Raw genomic sequence first — 18965 nt, 5'->3', positions numbered from 1 at the left:
CAGGGTCCGCCAACCCTGGGGAGGGCAAGAGGGTGGAGGTCGCTGGGTGCGAGTACGTTAGGGCAAAAGCGGGGTACGGGGTTGAGGTGTCGAGACCGCGCGTGGGCCGGGGCCCGAGCCCGACGGCCGCAGGTAAGGGCGAGTGGAGGCACACAGACTTGGACGAGCTCCAGGCGCCGGGGGGTCGGAGGGGTGGCTTCGGGCGCCGAGAGCCCGCAGCCCCCAGGCGAGGCCCGGTGCTCACAGGCCGGCTCTTGGAAGAAAGGGGGTTACAGGCGGCGGAGGGCGGGCATCGCCTGTCCTTCCAGGTCGGCCAGGAGAGCAGACAGTAGCGGGAGAGGAATACGCAACTTCACCACAACCAGGAGCCCGGGACTACCGGACCGTCCGCGTAGGAAGCGACCCAGCGCCATTCCCCTCCCCCACCTCGGCGGGTAAGACGAGAGAACGGTTTGAAGGAAGACGCATGCGCAGGAAACTAAATTATGAACCGCTGAGGCTCAAAGTTCAATAATCGCGGGCAGGCGCAGGCGCAAAAGAGCCCGGGGAGAGGGTTTATGGAGGTGGAGGTGGCTGAGCCCCAAACGCATGCGTATAACAACTTGATGGCTGGGGGGGTAGGCTGGTGTATGAAATTGCGCATGCGTCCCAGCTCTCTGTGACACAAGAGGGCGGTGCGGGTGCCGGGCTGCGCGTGCGCAGAGCTTGTTCGCAGGGCCTTATTTAGGTTGCGCAGGCGCCTGCTGGCCATTTCTTCTCAGCTACGCTGAAATCTTGCGTGCAGGTGAGTGTTTGTTCCGTGTTTTCCGCCCAGCGGCTCCCAAGGGTGCCACATTTTCGAGGATTGCTTGTCCCCAAACCTCCGAAGAGTCTCGGGAGGTCTTGGCAAGGCGGGGACAGGCGCTGGGAGCCAAGGAGAGGTGGCGGAGCCGTGGCGGGGCCGCGAGGCCTGCAGGCCGCGCCGACTCTATTGTGTGAGATGTTGGAGGAGGCGGAGCGGAAGCCGCCGCCGCCATTTCCTTGCCTCCATGCTGGCGCTAGGCCCTGTGCTCCTCGGCTTGGGCTGCCGGTCGGTAGTGCCCTGAGCGGCCTCCGGGGCTTCATTCGCTGGACATGGGGCGTTGGGTGTTAGAGAGTTGACCGGGGTTGGGGCGTCCGCCCAGGCTCGGCTCTTACTGCGACGCCGCAGGTCCGCGGGCGGCTCGCGGTTGGCGCTCAGTGTACGAGAGCGTTTCTCAGGTCCGCCCCCATTCCCGCCCTGCAGTTTCTTTCGACGCCAGGACCGGACCCACTAAGTGACGATGATGTTGGGCACCGAAGGCGGAGAGGGATTCGTGGTGAAAGTCCGGGGCTTGCCCTGGTCTTGCTCGGCGGACGAAGTGCAGCGCTTTTTTTCTGGTGAGTTTGAAGCGGAGGCGGGAGCTGGAGTTGGCGGCCGGGGCCGCCGTGCGGGCTTGCGGGCCGGGAGGCCGCCGGGGCGGGGCGGGCTGGGGCGCCCCCTGGTGGGGCGCGGGCGGCAGCCGTTCTTGCAGGGCTGCTCGCGCCGGCTGGCCGCTGTTACGCAATGGAAATTGCTAAAGCTCCGCCCGCCCTCCTGGCCTACTCTGGGGAGGAAGTGCGGCCTCTCTGGCGGAAATTTTGTTTTTAACTACCTTTTAGCGCTAACCCTTTTATAGGCTCTTTTTTTAAACGGTAAATGGGGATATTTAGGACTTTCCCCGTCAATCATGAGAAACTGCTGAGTAGTTGGGCAATTAACAGCAATATTTGAAAATTTAAAAGTAACAACTCTTCCAATTTTGATATTTCCTTGAAAAAGGGACATTCTACTTCGTGAAGGTTAAAATGTCACTTCTTAATTTCAGACAATTTTCCTAATCAAGATTTGGTAATTGAAGAGTTCTTGCTCATCTAATTCTTGATCTGGCTCACTTTACAGTTGAGGACACTGAAACCCAGGGAAGTTTTTTTTTTTTTTTTTTTTTTTTGCATATGTAGCTTTTTCAGTACAGTATGTAGGTTTCCTGAATAATTTCTGCCAAAATATCCTTGTTCTCATTAGTGTAAGATTAGACTGGAAGATACACTTAGGAGGAATGTACAGGTTGTGGAAGGACACTGATATGGTATTGACATACTGTCTGAATTGAGTGTTGGTAACAGAAAACGACCTGTAAAACAAGACCCCAATACACTCAGCTACCTTGCAGTGGGCAAGACTGAGTTTGGCTTCAGCTGTGCATCTTGGAACATTTTAGCTTGGTAATATTGATCCCCTTTCAGGTGAGTAATAGTCCTGCAATTTAGATTTGAAGGAGAAATTGTAATGTTGATGCTAGGTCATAACTTTGAAATTAAGTATGTTCAAAAACTGTAAAATCACAGGTTCCAGATTAAGCAGTTTGCTGCGAAGTTAGGAAATTTACGAGGCATTTGGGTAGAATGGACTGAGGCATAATTAACACTGCTTTGAATAATGGATTTTCTTGATAGATTGGAAATACATTCTCTAGGTAGTTAAGTGTGTTTGCTCTTGAGGATAACTGCTTAGTTACTGGAAAGGGACACCCTAGAGTTGGTGTAATACTTAGGTCGTTTTAATTCTAGGCTTTGGAAACGATCCACTTTGTAGTGGGGCAGGAATAGACATTTCTTCTATATCACCCAGAGGTGGTTTTAAGTTTTAAATTCTGTATTAAACGGTTGTTTTCTTTCCAGACTGCAAAATTCAAAATGGGGCTCAAGGTATTCGTTTCATCTACACCAGAGAAGGCAGACCGAGTGGCGAGGCTTTTGTTGAACTTGAATCAGAAGATGAAGTCAAATTGGCCCTGAAAAAAGACAGAGAGACTATGGGACACAGATATGTTGAAGGTTTGATTTACGTTGCCCTAGTAACAGTAAATAAAGCATTAAACACATAGAGATCTTACCCCTTCTGAATTTTAGGTATTTGACCGCATGGAAATGGTCATCTAAAGGGCGTTTATGGCAGCTCTTCCTAGATTATCTAAAGACCCAGGATGTCTGAACTTGAGTCTCTCATTTTCCAAAATTGACTAATTCTAAGCACCTCTTTCAGTATTCAAGTCAAACAACGTTGAAATGGATTGGGTGTTGAAGCATACTGGTCCAAATAGTCCTGACACGGCCAATGATGGCTTTGTACGGCTTAGAGGACTCCCCTTTGGATGTAGCAAGGAAGAAATTGTTCAGTTCTTTTCAGGTATGTAGTCGTGTTTGTTGGTGAGCAGTGAGTTCTGGTTAGCTTATGGCAACATGATTTAATAGACATAAAATTTGAGTAGCTTAGATATTTAAACAGTTTTGTGAGTATTTACAGATGAATCGTTATCTTCTTCCTGGAGACCTTCAAATAATTTAAGCCCATCTTAAAGGTGGAAATTAAGTACTTCCAAAATGCTAACTTTGCCTATATTTAGTATTATAGTTCAGAGTTAGATCTTTGAGGATTGTCCTCACAGTTTAACTGCTTACTTGCCTCACAGTGCTGTCAGAAAAGTACTTCAAGTTAAAGGTAAGATCCCTTTAGATTAGTATGAGTTAGGTTGTAATTTATGGCAAGTGTCTTGTGTTGTAAGACACATTAGGTCATGGAATCAGAAATGTCTAATGATCTTATTTTATTACTATGCATAAAACTATGCAAGAAAATGGTTTAGTGAGGGAATTCTATACTTAAAGACAGTATTAATACAGCTAGAATAGCTTATAGTCTCAGTATCTGAAATACAGAAAGTGTTTTGAAATTGTTTTGGGCCTAAAGTATTTGAATGTTTTTATGCTGAAGAGCTGATTGGTAAAGTTGCATGTTTTTAGCATAATGTTAGATAATGTATTTTATATACTATTAATATTTTGTGATGTGATAACCTGGAATTAAGAACAAACAAGAAATCCTTTCATGGTTTAGTGTAGTATGTATTAAAATCTTAACTAGTAAGATATGTATCAAGTCCTAATATTTTGTCAGAATTATTGAAATCAAGTCTTGTTTTGATTGTTTTTATCTAAATTGGTGAGAATTGAATGCTATCTGTCAACGTTAAATATGAACATAATTTCATATCTTCTAGGAAAGTGCTTTAAGCCCTTTTTGTAAGCTTGGGAATGTATCCACGGAAAGGATTTTTCATAGACGGAATTTCCAGAAGTGAATCAAACTACTGTTAGAGCATAAGAGTGCATGATTTTTGTGCTGTGTAGAACAGTTTGTTGAAAGTTTAGATTGTATGTTTGTCAATTATAGCACTTAAGCAATGTTTCAATTTGTTTATAAAATGTTTAAATGTGTAAATTTAATTTTAACTTGAAGTTCCACTAACTTAAAACTTTGAAATATGAGGTAAAAGGTGTTTTGATTTTAGTAAAACTGTTGTGTTTAATGCTTGAAACTTTTTAAGTATTTTTGTGTAATTCTCAACATTAATTTGCATAGATAAGTGTTAATAATTGTTAAATTCTTAATGCATCCTGTGTTCCGGTTTTTCCTTATATACTGTGCCATTGGGTGTGTTAAGAATTGAGTTATATTTTGTAATAATGGAACTTCATATTTCTGCAATGCATATTTAAAGAGTACTTGTTGAAAGCATACCATTCACCTAAAGTTAAAGTTCTGGTTTATTTAAAGCTTTAAGAAGAATCATTTCTGGGCTTGTGATGTTAATATTGCCCCCCTACTGGGGTTATTTGTCCTTGGGTTGAAGGGTTGGAAATCGTGCCAAATGGGATAACATTGCCGGTGGACTTCCAGGGGAGGAGTACGGGGGAGGCCTTCGTGCAGTTTGCTTCACAGGAAATAGCTGAAAAGGCTCTAAAGAAACACAAGGAAAGAATAGGGCACAGGTGGGGATGGATGGTTGGTTGGATTTGTCACTTTTCTTATGGTAAAAAATTAAATCCATATTCTCTCTGCTTAAAGGGAATTTGTCTTATTTTCCAGTCCCAACTAATTGTTGCTTTGCCAGTTTTAAAGCTTTTTTTCCTTCTCAGTCCCATATTACATTCAAAATATATTTTAGATCTCGAAATTGTCCCCAGTTAATTTGGTCTCCTACAATTTTGTAAGCTTCAAATTAACCTCAATCAATGGAGTTGAGAGACTATGGCTTTAAAAGAAAGTTAATGCAAACCTGGCTTTAGCTGTCATAACACCCACCTAGTAAATTAATATTACCATAAGAAAATGTGATACTTTCTGATCTTGTTTTTAAAGTTGAAATGCAACAAACTTTTCTTGCTGTATAAATATTCTGCATATGTATTAATAAGCATAGCTTTCAAGAAATTGTCACAAAAGGTTTTATTCTCTTTGCTTGTGACTATTTTTCATTGAAGCATGCGCTTACCTATGCTGATTTCTACTAAAAGCATAGGCTGGGGTATTGGCGAAAGGAAATGTGTAGTGTGGGCTAGACTGTTGGTGGAGGCTGGCTTTTTAGCTCACTTGCTATACATGCTGCCAGTGGATTTTAAGACAAAATGTTGAAAGTTGAGTGGAATTCTTTTCCCTCCTAAAACATGTATTTACAACAGTACTCCTCTACCCCTAAGGTTGGGCACTCTGCCTCAGAGGAGTGAGTTTTTGTCCTATAAAGTTTTGAATCTTAAAAATTGAGTGAATTTCTGGTCATTGCCTATGCAAATATAAGAAATCTGGCTTTTAAATATGTCAGTTTCATGGCTATGACCATTTTGTTTTCTTGTGTATCTAAATACCTGTATGAAATGAACTAATGTTTTTTCTCCCCTCCCTACTCCCTTTCCTCCTGAACAATGCTTTAGGTATATTGAAATCTTTAAGAGCAGTCGAGCTGAAGTTAGAACTCACTATGATCCACCACGAAAGCTTATGGCCATGCAGCGGCCAGGTCCCTATGACAGACCTGGGGCTGGCAGAGGATATAACAGCATTGGCAGAGGAGCTGGCTTTGAAAGGATGAGACGTGGTGCTTATGGTGGAGGTATGTGAAGATTTTCAGGGATCACAGAAAAAAACCTGTTCTTTGTGTTTTCATTTGATTGACTGTACTGTCTGTCTTTCAGGTTATGGAGGCTATGATGATTATAATGGCTATAACGATGGCTATGGATTTGGGTCAGATAGATTTGGAAGAGGTAAGGTAAGAATATAATTTCTCAGATGAAGTATACTTACACTCTTGTCCATCTAGACCTCAATTACTGTTTTTCAGGAATGTCTGACCATAGATACGGAGATGGTGGCTCTACTTTCCAGAGCACAACAGGACACTGTGTACACATGCGAGGATTGCCTTACAGAGCCACTGAGAACGACATTTATAATGTAAGTGCAACATGAAGTTCACAAGTTGACTGCTTTACTGTAGCAGTCAAAACTAAGTAAAAACAGAATGTTTGGAATTTTTATTTTGGTAACACTAGAAAGTTGATTGACATTCTATGAAATGCCTTGTATTTTAGTTTTTTTCACCGCTCAACCCTGTGAGAGTACATATTGAAATTGGTCCTGATGGCAGAGTAACTGGTGAAGCAGATGTCGAGTTTGCAACTCATGAAGATGCTGTGGCAGCTATGTCAAAAGACAAAGCAAATATGCGTAAGTGATTGCTCTCTTGAGACTCTTCCAGGTGGTTGAGTGATTAGAAGTTTAATGGGGGCGGGGGGGATGGTAGAAATTTGTTCTCTGAGAGGTTATTTTGGCATGTGTTAAGTTTGGGGTGTAAGTTTGAAAGGGGTTTTTGACACTTAGACTAGAGGTATATCTTAAATCAGCTGATGAAAGGAATGCAGTCTAAATGAATGTTTGGAAAACAAGTAAATCATTAGAAGTAGAATTTTATTTTTTACCCAAGAGTATTTGAAATTCACAGATCTACTTGTTTAAGAACTTTGTTTCCTTTCACCAACAAACATTTCCCAACCTTTTTTTTCTCATTTCAGAACACAGATATGTAGAACTCTTCTTGAATTCTACAGCAGGAGCAAGCGGTGGTGCTTACGGTAGCCAAATGCTAGGAGGCATGGGTTTGTGTAAATATCACTTTAGTGTCTTTTTTTTTAAGCTAACCTTGTATGCCTTTTCTCTCATTTCAGAACACAGATATGTAGAACTCTTCTTGAATTCTACAGCAGGAGCAAGCGGTGGTGCTTATGGTAGCCAAATGATGGGAGGCATGGGCTTGTGTAAATATCGTTAGTTTTTTTAAAAACCAAAACATATGTATATAAGTCAAATAAGTTACTTATATTTAAGGTGTTTAGTATAATTTAGGTACAGAAGTTTTGAGTTTGTATCTTGTTTAAATCTTAACTGCTTAAATAGAATTCTACATAGCTTTAAGAATTTTGGGGGGAGTATAAAAACTAGTTGAATTGTCTCATGTATGAATCTTAAAGTTAATATTTAGTGAAAAATCACAGGATCAAGTAAAGAGGGGATAATTAGGGTAATAATTGATAACCTGTGTATATTGCCATAACTTAATATATAAAATTATGGGGTGGGGGAACCTCACTAATTCCCAGTTAAGTGGTTTCATAAAGTTGTCAGAAAAACCTGTACTTTATGGAAATATGTGGACTTAGTCTTGCTGATGTGTATGCTGTTGACTATTTGGATTATGTTGGACTAGCTGAGATGGTGGAGAGAATAGTCTGGTCGTAGAAGGCAGAAGTGGGGGAGGCAGAGGGTTATAGATAGTAAGTGTATATAAGATAAAGATTGGAAATTAATAGGCTTAGAAGTACAAGCCCGGTACCACCAGGTACCACATTACTTATGGAGTAAGGGTCTAATGTTGTCTTAACTTAACAGCAAACCAGTCCAGTTACGGTGGCCCAGCCAGCCAGCAGCTGAGTGGAGGTTATGGAGGCGGCTATGGTGGCCAGAGCAGCATGAGTGGATATGGTAAGTTTTTTTTTTATTATTATTCTTAGAATAAGTTAGGCAGATTTCATTAGTGGGGAATATGCAGGCTCCTTTTTGATGAAATTGGGTCATTAAATACATGCTTTTGAGCCTAATGTTAATTGCTCTCAGCATAATTTTCAGAAGCAATCTTGGGAGGGGGGTGGTTTATAAATAATAGTCAATCTTACAACTTGGAATAATGTAGAGCCAGAAAATATCTGCCTCCATTTATTAAAATAATAGTTACCTTTTTTTGTCTTTGAGTTAGCATTAAATCAATTTTAGATGGAGGTAGTTTCAGATAGAATGGTGGTTGGGTTCAGACCGTATTTATTAAGTCAGTTATCGTAGGGTTGGTGTGTTTTTTTTTTTTTTTCAATTGGTCTAAAGAATGGTGATTTTGGTATTATAGTCTTACCCTACAAAATCCTTTTGCAGACCAAGTTTTACAGGAAAACTCCAGTGATTTTCAATCAAACATTGCATAGGTAAATATTTTCTCAAAAAATATAATTTAAATTCCCAATAGCACATACTGATATGTTGTAATAACAATATTTTTTATAGCAGTGGCTCTCACTTAACTCCATGAAAGCTGCCATTTTGGGCACAGTGAGTTTCCTTTAGTCCAACTTTGGTCTCACTGCCCACCATGAATAGGAAAAGCACGAGAACTGCCCCTATGCTCCCTATTCATCATGCCATTCAATGGACACATTGTGAATGTTTTATGGTAAATTTTTTTAAAATGCCTTGTTTAGCTTAAAAAACATGAAGTAATTTTGCAATTTTTGAAAAACACTAGTTTTCCTTTAAACTTAATTTTCCATGTTGATCCTGAAGCATCCACTTAAATGGTAGCACAAGAGTCTGGCAAGTTGGTACTGCAGAGAAAAGGGGTTAATTGAGACTTGTTTGGAGTCGGGATGCCCCTTTCCCAAACATGCTTCTCGTCATTTGGACAGCAGCCATTTGTACTCGTATACTTTTTTAAACTTTTCTTGGAATGCGGAATATTTTATTTGCCTGATAAAGCTGCTAACTTCTCCTAACTTTGCACATTGGTGTCTTTGCAGGCAGCCAAGGAGCAGTGAACAGCAGCTACTACAGTAGTGGAAGCCGAGCGTCTATGGGAGTGAACGGAATGGGAGGGATGTCTAGCATGTCCAGTATGAGTGGTGGATGGGGAATGTAATTGATCCTGATCACTGACTCTTGGTCAACATTTTTTAAAGAAAAAAAAGTTTAACAGTTCTGCAGTACAAACTTGTGATTTATGCTTACTCTAAGTGGAAATCAGGATTGTTTTAAAGACTTAAGGTTCAGTATTTTTGAACACAGCGGTCACCCAGGATGTAACAGCAAAGTTGAATGAAAGATAACTGTTAAACAATTTTCAGCTTTTCTCAAGTTAGTTATATTGTAGGATGTACTTAAGCAGTAAGTGTATTTAGGTTAAAACAGTTGAATTATGTTAAATGTTGCTCTTATACAATATTATATTGAACACTGTTTGGATGCATGTTGAAAGACATGCTTTTTTTTTTTGTAAAACTCACTATAGGAGCTGTGTCTACAATTAAAAGTGAAACATTTGGCATGTTTGTTAATTCTAGTTTCATTTAATAACCTCTTAAGGCACGTAAGTTTAAGCTTTTTTTTTTTAAGTTAATGGGGGAAATTTTGAGACGCAATACCAATACTTTAGGATTTTGGTCTTGGTGTTTGTATGAAATTCTGAGGCCTTGATTTAAATCTTGTATCGTGATTTCATTTTTAGGTGTATTGCGCTAAGTGAAACTTGTCAAATAAATCTTCCTTTTAAAAACTGCACTTTGTCTTGTCTGTGCTTCAGTGTCATGTGGACTGTTTCTTGGTGCTCTGTTCCTGCCTGGGGCGTAGGTGACAGTTGGCCCATGGCCCACGTCTCTGGCTGTGGCAGAGAGGCTCGGCAGTTGAGGCTCTTGTGTAGATGTCTTCAGACTTCTCTTCCCTACAGTGCAACTGAAGGTAAACTGTTGTGGGGCCCTTTTGGAAGGCCTGTTAATGCTGGGCCTGGCTGCAGAGGACCTATTTGACCGGCCTTTGACTTGTTAAACTTGCACCAGAGGGAGAGGTGCACGTGCCCTAAAATGCATGTCTGCATGTCCCTTGGGCATGGCTACGAGTCCCAGAGGGCGGTCAGGACTGCTTAGAAGCTGCCCTTCCTAGTATGCGGGGCATCTTTTGAATTTTGCTTAATAATGTGTCTTTTGGGAGCTTGCTTAGAGGACTTGGAGGTTTTTGGGTTTTTTTTTTTTTTTTTTCTTTTTCCTGCCTCCCTGCCGGAAGACCAAGTCCTACTTTTGAAGAAATTCCCTATATAGTTCCTGAGAGCAAAGATGATTGGTAGACTGGAACTGAAGTGACATGTCATGAAATCTGTCAATATGGAACACCACGGATTTGTGTCATCATGCAGAGGCCATGCTAATCTTTGTATCGTTCCAATTTTAGTATGTATGTGCTGAGTTAATCTTTGAACAGTTTTTAAAAGATGTAATTCCAGAAACCCTTTCTGTGTAGGTACTTCGGTTTGGGAACTGCCACTTTATCTCTCTGGTCTCAAGTTAGCTTGAGATTAGAAGCCCGCGGAGTGGATGGTTTGTGTGCTGTTTGAAACCAGGTGTGTGTAGGTGTTTACTACTTGGACAGTGCGATTTCTTGTTCCTGCATGAGGCCTAGGTTTAGGACTGAGGCAAATTCCTTAGAATCATAATCATGTTCTAAGTATGATGTAAACAGCTTGAAGGGCCCTGTAGGTCTCCCCTGTCTAGTCAAGGACTGGGTGCAGGCAGGCTAGTCTAGCAGTTTGACTGCTTGGAAGGAAAGGCCTGCAATAGGATGGGGGTATAGAAGTGTTGCAAGTTTAGAGAGAATTGGCAGGGAGAGGAGGCAGGGTTGCATGCTGGTGGTAAGACTCATGGAGGCTTCTTCTGAAGTCCTTAAGCTGTTTTTCCCCTTGAATAAGGAACATCTTTCTTGAAAATGTGGCCTGTTTGGGGAAAAGGAGGGGCTAGAACTAGAAATTTGGGAGTAAACTAATCCAGAACCTATTGGTTTTGTCATTAGATATTCCACATTCTGGTTCTTTGGAAGCTTTTGGCTCCATGGACTGGCATTTGGGAGTTTAGGTCTTCATTTAACGTGACCCCATATACCCAAATCTTGCCCCCGGTAAACCCTGTGCATTTAATCTTCAGAAAGCTTTTGCCTTAGAACTTGTTCCTCATTGCCCAGGTCAGGGCGGATTACCAGGCGAGAGCCTGAGGGTACTAAGGTTCCAGGGGCATGTGAAGGTGTAAGTAGAAAAGTCATCTCTTCGTGTTTAGGATTGGTTACTTGCACGAGCACCCATTACGAATGCTCACTGAAAACTTAACTGCCTGGGGGTGGGGAGGTGCAGTTCAAGGAGAAAAGTGGGTATGTTAGAGGAAAGAGCAGGGAAGAAGTGGCACCCTGGTGGAAACACTTGCTGTCGGAAGCGTCTTGAAATAGGGAGGTATTATCCCACTGCCTTTTTTTGTATGTGCAGATGAGAGCTGAGGCTGTGAAGTGACTTGCCCAAGACTCCCCAGCAAGTTGGAGTCCAAATTGGGTGCACTGAAAAGGTACAGCTGTCTAAGACTAGTTTGGGGGGTAGTGCAGTGGTATGTAGACTGGGGAGAAAGCTGGGTCCTGGATAACAATAAAATCTGCTCAGGGTAAGTGAGGGCAGGGAAAGGAGTCCTGTGGAGGAATATGGCAGAGAAGCTGGTCAGCTTAGAAACCTGGTTGCATAGATTTGTGTTATCGAATCTTGCCAAATCTGTTTCCCACCCACAAACTAGATTTCAAGGAGAAACAGGTGTGTAGTCTTGACCCACGCTGTGGGGGAAGACTTACTGCTGGGGAAGCCCAAGAAGGAAGTGCGCCAGGATCTCAAGGTGGGAGTAGGATGCTAAGACTAGGCTAGATGACTGGTGGGAGGTGGAGCGTGACAAGGTGAGAGTCCAGCTGAGGGTGGAGGAGGCTGAGACCCAGCAGATCTTGGTATTCATCTGGACATTATGCTTAAGGTTCTTGACCCTGAACATTTCAGATATTGACTCCAGTCCAGGAGTACGGGGTACAGTGTACTCAGGTGGGGCTCTGGAGGACTACGCTGAAGCAGTTCAGTTGCTATAGCAACACACGAAATAGCACTGGGTTTGAAGTTCCTTATCCGTATTGTAAGGAAACAGCTTTTGAGCTTTAGTGATCGGTTTCAGGTCATTTCCACTGTGCCCTTTCATGAATTTGACGGGCAGCTTGCATAACCTGTGCCGTGCAACCCAGCAGGCCTCAACACAGGGCCCTTACTGATGGGGTTGCTGAGTCCTCCAGAGACAGCTCCTGTGAAGTGGACACAGGCTCCTTTACTTTTTTCTGGCACTCGGATGAAAAATAAATGATTTTATTGCATGGCAACAATGATGGATTCACAAGGGTGAAATGGCAGATTTCTTGACTGAGGAGAGAAAGGAACCCATTACTGCACTAGTACAACTGCTACAAAATGTTAATCTGAAAAGTGAAAAATGAGGACAGTAGCAAAATCATGAAGTTATATCCTAACCAAAGCCAGTGACGGAACGAAGAAAGGTTGAATTCAAAGGAATTCTATACAATTTAGAAAGGACACGCAGCTTCCAATCCTAATGCCCTTGAAGTGGCTGCAGCCCTGGCCAGGTTTTACAAGCCCCTACCCCCCTGAGACCCACAGTTTGGCACTGGCCCAGGGCTACCACCCCCAGCCCCCGAGACAGAACAGCACGCGGTGGCATAAGGTCCTGTGGATGCCCACCTAGGAGCCCGTGGAGGAGCAGCGCTGCAGCAGCAGGGTGTGGCAGCTGTCACACACACGCACCGGCTTGGGGTAGGAAGGGAGGGCCAGCTCATTGCTGGAGCAGGTGTTGCAGAAGATGTGGCCGCAGTTGCGGCAGTGGTGCTAGGGGACAGAAAGGACGTGGTTGTAGAGTCTGCTACACTCCAGGCTGCCATACCAACCCCGAATGATCTCTCCCCTGGAGGCAGTTACTGATGTATTTGGAAGGGGTTCTTCTAAATCTCTTTCTACATTTGGTCCCTGGAAAAATCTGTGGGATTGCTTGCAGAGGGACATACGGATGTATGAGTATGTTTTTTTCCCCCGATTTGAAAGTTGTTTCCTGGACTTGACAGTCCTTGGAAACAGCCTGTTTCATTCCTAGTGGTTGCGGTGTTTCATGATGGTGACACAAGATTTCTATAGCTGGCCTCTTCCGAGCAGGAAGTCTAGAGGTATATGGCCAATGCCAGCCACTAAGGGCCTATATGGGCCCTGCTCTTGGCTCTATGCTACTACTCCTGCCTTCGTCAGGCTAGATGGTGAACCTCGTTATTCTGGTGGGGGGCAATCTGTCTCCAGCCTCCAGCAGGCCTTGTGTTCAGTGGTGGATCTTAAAGATGGCCCCAGGACAGCAGTTTTGCCCTTCAACCCTATTGCAAGGCACGAACTAAAATTTGGGAGTTTCACTTCCTCTTCCACAGAGGAGCAGAGGAGAGCAAACATTACATGGCAAGATGAGAACACCTGGCCCCTCTCCGGCCCAGTGGATTAATCGAGGCCCTGTCACCCTGAAACAAAGGCTGGTCCCATGACCAGAACTTGAAGGCAGACTACATAGGCAGAGGCATACTGACTGGGGCAAGTGCCCTGCTCAGATTACCAGTGAGCTTTTGGGGTTCTTTTTGATGCTTGTTTTGAGAGCTGCTACCTGCCCCTTAGCTTCCCCATAGATTATTTTTTTGCCTTAATTAGCCAGATCCAGGGTCCTGCTGCTTACAAGGAGTTTTCAGCGGCATAATTACCTAGAGCAGTTATGCACACCGCCACTCAACTCCCAAAGAAATGTGCCATTTAACGTACTGTGGAGACAAGGCCTGTGCCTGGGCAGTTCCTGGCTAGGGCCCCTGCAAGAGGTAATCTGGGAAGCTGCATAGACCATCAACCCAGTGAAAGGGATCGCAATGTGGTGGGGCTGGTGCATGTGGCTTTTCCCAGAGCCAAAGGAAGGGAAGCCCCAGCAGGTCACCCCAACATACCTTTCTCCGGGAGATGGAGAATTCCTTTTCACACTGTTTACAGTGCGTTGCTTCATCATCTTTCAGCCAAGTATGTCCCTGAGGAGTAAAGAATACCACAGGAGCCCATTTTAGAGCTCTTCCAGAGCTGGTGTCCTGGCCTAGCACCTACTGTCCCTTTTCACTAAAGGTGGCCTCGCAGGACTAGCCCTTGCCCTGGCAGCTGGAGCTCAGGCTACAGACAGCCTGCCTTCCAGGTCTTGCCTCCAAACTCTGCAGGTGGTTTCCTCAAGTTAAGATTTTTGCTACCCTAGACACCTACCCACCTCCTTTCAGTGGAGGCCCTTGGAGGTAACTAGTCAGGATCTGGGTGTTGCACATCAAACCCTGGGGTAAGAGGCTAGCCAATGAGGCCAGGTGAACTGGCAGGAGGGAAAAGGGCCCACTGACAGCCAGACCAGAACAGTGGCAACGGGGGTTACTTCACACATGCCAGACCTAAGCTGGAGGCAAGCAAGGCTTTCAAAGATGCCTTTTTGGAGGTCTCTTGAAGGAACATATTGGTGGTGGTGGTGGGGGGGGTGTTACCCAGTCTCAAACTGAACCCTTCAAAGGGATCGCAAACCTGATCCTTTCTGGCTCCTTCACACACTTAAGATAGATCTTGACACTTCCCATGCTTACAGCTTCCTGTCACATAGCTCCCATTGGCTCTAGAGTCCCACTTAGGTGGTTATCCTCCCTCTGGTACTGCTGTCATTTTGCGCCAACACTGTGCAGTGCAAGGGCTATGACAAGCAGACCACAGCAATTGTGCAAGGGGCTCAGTCTGTCAGGGGGGAGTAAGTGGACAGGAAGTCCAAGTTCAGGCTGCTGTTACTTGCTGTGACCATCTGTTACCTGTTACCAGGCAATTTACTTGTCAGATGCTTAAGAGACATCAGGGTTTCTGCTCCAGGCTAGGCTGGAGGGCCCCATGTGGAGGAGGGCTGCCCGTGTACTGCTGTCACCAGGAGCTGCGGCTCCGGACATCTCCCACCGGCTAGGCCAGCTTGGTATGCGCACACTGCTCAACATGTGCTCTTTAAGTGAGTCATTCTCCCCCTAAATGGTCCAGGATCTTGGCCCACCTTAGAGTTTAAGTGGTCCTCAGAATTGGAAAGGGATGCTTGACATTAGTGTGAACTGACTGAGCAGCCATAAGCAGTGATTCTTATGCTAATAATGATGTTTCAGTACCTTCAGTGCTTTGTTTACTTCTTTTATGTCTTCCATCTTCAGTTTTGACCTTAAAAAAAAATTCATAGCAGTAAGAGAGACTAAAACTCAAAGCAAACCTACAGCAATTGCTTAGCTTTGCAAGGGTGATGGGTCACGTGTGACAGGAGTACACCAACTGTTATACTTCCCACCTTTCTAGAATCCCAGAGATACCTCAACACATTGGCTCCCATATCTACTGTGGGATGGGGCTGAGCCTGTCCCAAGATTGAAGAAGACAAATGGTTGCAATCACTTAGAAATTGAGCGTTATCGCACAGAAGACCAGATTTCTTGCTTCTCTGTGCAACCATTCCTGAGTATGACAAGGGCTCGGGGGTTGGGGAGGCTGCCCCTTTATCAGATTTTGCAGGTTTTCCCCCAGCCCCTTTCCTGCTGCCTGTTCAGGCTAGAAAGTTGTACTCAGAACAGTTCCTCGATTATCCACATAAGAGGTGGAACATGGTCTAAATGTGCAGAATTAAATAGGACGAAATACCATTTTACTTATAATTCAGGGGGGACTTGTCTGAGTCCTTAAAAGCTGAGATTAGACTAAACTCACTAGATGAGCCTAATCAGTGTCAGAGTGGCAGGGCTTTGAGACATGGGCTATATTTCTAAGAGAGGATTAAGAAACTGAGCATCAGGGCCTTTAGGAAAAATCCTGTTGCCTTCAGTGATGACTGTAGGGCTCTTCCCCTACCTGGGCCAGCTGCAAAATAGGCCAGCAGGTGGACAGGACTGGAGGCTGCCCAGGATGGACAGACCCAGGGAAACTAGATCAGATGGCAGTCTGAACATGTACTTCCCTGGAAATACAGCTCTGGAAAACTCCAGATGTTCTCAAGATAAAGAAACGGCAGGTGTGTAGCTGGTGGAAGGCCCTGAGAAGAGCCTTTTTCTTCTGTCATCTGGTACGGGCTTGTAAGAGGAGACAGGAAAGAAGGGAAAATGCACAAAGGGAACTCTTTACACCGCTCTCTGGGGTCACAAAGTCCGGGACATGGCAACACTCTGGCAACTTGCCCGTGAGTGACATTCTGAAACCTAAGTCTGGTGGCACTGGGACCACCACTTGCAGAGGCGCTTTTTCAAGACTAGCCCATTGTTGTTCATCCAATGTGAAAGAGTGAGTGGAGAAGTGGTGCTAGCTGGCCACCTGAGAAGGGCACCCACATCAGGAAGCCGCCTCTCAATACCACCACAAACCCAAGAGGTCAGAGACTTGCTGGCCTCCACGCCTGGTGTTTTTTAGCCTTATGGGGCCCCTCAGCTGGGCTGTGCCCTGAATGTGGCAGACATTGACCTAGTCTGCTCTCAAGAAGCACCCCTCACAGCGGGGTCAGTAGCTCTGAGCAGGAGAGGATGGAATGGACATCATCTTCACCTCACACTATTTCAAAAGCCCACATTTTCATTAGAGTCATGACATTCTCCTTATTTTTTAAAAATGCTTCTGTGGCCTGGCCCACAGCACCACTCTAGACCTTCCAGCTTTTTAGACTCAGAAAATTCTGATAGTTGTGTGTACCTGCCTACTTCAATGTGTTCCTAGCCTATTCTCATTAACCTTCATTGCTGGGCCTTTTCTGGGCATGGTAGTGCTGGCCCTGAGCCATGTCACCCTGCACGGGCACTAGACTGGTGGGAGCAGTCCCCTGTAGAAATGACAGAGAAAGGGGAACTTGTATTCCTCTGACAGATGCCATCGGTACTGATGTCAGTCAACCTTACTGTGAGTTATGAAGCAGGCCGGTAGAGGTGGAAGACAGACTGATGCCTGATGCCATTTTTTGCTTAAAAATGGCCAAGTTTTACAATGTAACCAGTGTAACCATTAGATTGTCCAGAGCTACCTGGCAGGACTGGAGTAGCAGGTAGGAGAGCTGTCAAGTTGGGGGAGACAGAAGTACCAAGCTCTGTGCTGCTTTAGCACAACCAGCGAGACAGACAAGACTCTTCAGAGGCGAATCTCTAGTCCCAGAGCAAGCAGGTGATTCCCGTGCTTGCTCCAGGGCATGCTATGGCAGCTGAAATTTGGCTGGGCTGACTTCAGGCCCACAGAGCTAACTGCTCAACTCCCATCTGGCTCCCTTGGGACCTAGATAGCGCATGAACACGAGGGCTCCGGTCACTAGAAAAGGATATTCTTAATAAACTGCAGTCATGTTGCTTAACAGTGGGGATGGTTCTGAGAAATGTGCTGTTAGGTTGTGATGTGGGAATGTCCTGGAGTATAATCACACACACCTGAATGGCAGGGCCGACCCGAAACCTAGGGAGTGGGGTACAGCTTACTGGGACCACTGCCATACATGCGGACTGTCTGACTGAAACTGTTACATGACACGTGACTTTCATCAAGTCAGCGCTGTGTCCCCGAGACCTGATTTCCTGGGGGTCACCCCTGGGCCACTGGCTGTGTTTCTAATTGGCCCTTCCTCCTTAACGCCAGAATGCAAGTTTGGGGCTCGGGTACTGTGGCGGGCAGGCTGGTGTGACCCTCCCCAAGGTGAGGGGCCCATTTGCTCTGATGGAGCGGGGTTCTTACTGGCTGAGGTGCAGTCCCATTTCCTGGAGGGCTTGTTCCTGCTCATCACACACCTTCTGTAACTCTGCCTTCTCATCCTGCAGCTCCCGTAGCTCCTAAAATGAACAAACCAGTTGCTTGACACAGGATTTAAAGTTCTCTTTCTTTTAAGGCTTAGTAATCAGAACAAGTGGGTCAGAATGTTTTTCAAGAGCAAAAAGTATTTTTGTTGTGTTAATGTCATTAAAAGGGTTTTTTCACAGCTCATTTCCCATTAGCTTTTCTCAGACAGCTGGAGGTTGAGCCTCACGGGAGCGGTTCTGCAGCAGGCAGTGAACTGGTATGTTCCGTAGGCACAATCAAACATTTTTAACAGACGACTACCTCAAAATATACAGGTGACCCTTACACAAATGATATGAAATCTGCCAGTGTGAAGGCTAGTTTGAAAAAACTGGTTTTTTTGAAAAGGCTTGTCAAAATTTCCGGAGAATGAATGAGCAAGGCTGAGGTAAGGAATGATCTCAGTCACTGCCTAAGCAGCAAGACCTGATGGCCGAGAGCAAGCCTGGCAGCCATGTATGTGGAGAGTGGAGCTGCTGAGGACACACTGATGACAATGGTTTCTCACTGCAGCACCTTGAGAACAAAGGCTGGTGAGGGCCAAGATGAAGACCCAGAAAAGTCACTTGGGGTTCAGTGGGCAGCAGTGGGACTGAGACTGCTCCAGCCTGGGGACAGGCATGCAAGGCGCTCGGAGGCTGACTGCTGAACTGAGACAAGTCATTTTGTTACTTTGGGTGGATGTTGGGGTAGGGGGGAGTTCAAATTTTAGACCAATATATTTTGGAGTAAAGGAGACATGTTCCTTGACACAGCAGAACTTCCTAGACGTCCTCTTGCCTTCTGTTTCCCTTCCTTCCCTCTCTGAGCCTGAGCTGGCTTTTGAGGAACCTCTCCCATCCCCAGCGCTCCCCACCCCAGTTCTAGTGGACTCTCTTAAAAGGGGCTCTAGGAACTTTCCAACAGAAATCAAAAGGTCTTTTCTTACCTCAGATTGCATGGTAAATCCCCACTGCTATGTTCAAAAAGTGAAAGCAAGGCCTAGAAGCTGCCCCAGCCCAAAGGATC

At 44.9% G+C, this 18965-nt stretch overlaps 2 protein-coding genes across 9 annotated transcripts in view; one reads left to right on the top strand and one right to left on the bottom strand.

Annotated features, from left to right (window-relative positions):
- Positions 1-718: 718 nt before the first annotated feature.
- Positions 719-10020, top strand: HNRNPH1 (heterogeneous nuclear ribonucleoprotein H1). Of its 6 annotated transcripts, none has more exons than XM_037500098.2 (14): positions 720-784; positions 1265-1398; positions 2719-2874; positions 3083-3226; positions 4731-4869; positions 5809-5987; positions 6070-6141; positions 6198-6331; positions 6469-6604; positions 6949-7008; positions 7102-7161; positions 7823-7915; positions 8357-8406; positions 8995-9034. In XM_037500098.2, exons 2-13 carry the CDS (start codon positions 1302-1304, stop codon positions 8404-8406), a joined length of 1320 nt encoding a protein of 439 aa, XP_037355995.1. In that variant the 5' UTR covers positions 720-784; positions 1265-1301; the 3' UTR covers positions 8995-9034. The 6 variants fall into 6 exon arrangements, with proteins under 6 accessions (XP_037355991.1, XP_037355990.1, XP_037355996.1 ...); XM_037500097.2 differs by having other exon boundaries at positions 7102-7191; XM_037500094.2 differs by lacking the exon at positions 8357-8406 and having other exon boundaries at positions 719-784; positions 8995-10020.
- RUFY1 (RUN and FYVE domain containing 1) overlaps positions 9474-18965 on the bottom strand; it is a 67142-nt gene continuing 57650 nt past the window's right edge. For all 3 annotated transcript variants that reach the window (XM_037500092.2, XM_037500091.2, XM_037500090.2), the window contains exons 15-18: positions 17856-17950; positions 15281-15329; positions 14063-14140; positions 9474-12926 (exon numbers count right to left, since the gene is read on the bottom strand). In XM_037500092.2, coding sequence (XP_037355989.1) covers positions 12783-12926; positions 14063-14140; positions 15281-15329; positions 17856-17950 — 366 coding nt within the window. In that variant the 3' untranslated portion in view covers positions 9474-12782. The remainder of the gene's footprint in view (positions 12927-14062; positions 14141-15280; positions 15330-17855; positions 17951-18965) is intronic.

The sequence above is a fragment of the Talpa occidentalis genome, unplaced genomic scaffold, assembly GCF_014898055.3.
Source record: "Talpa occidentalis isolate TD23 unplaced genomic scaffold, MPIMG_talOcc4v2.1 talOcc4.9, whole genome shotgun sequence".
NCBI classification, from domain to species: Eukaryota; Metazoa; Chordata; class Mammalia; order Eulipotyphla; family Talpidae; genus Talpa; species Talpa occidentalis.
The sequence above is the reverse complement of the archived record's forward strand: the minus strand, read 5'-3'. Positions and strand labels throughout refer to the sequence as shown.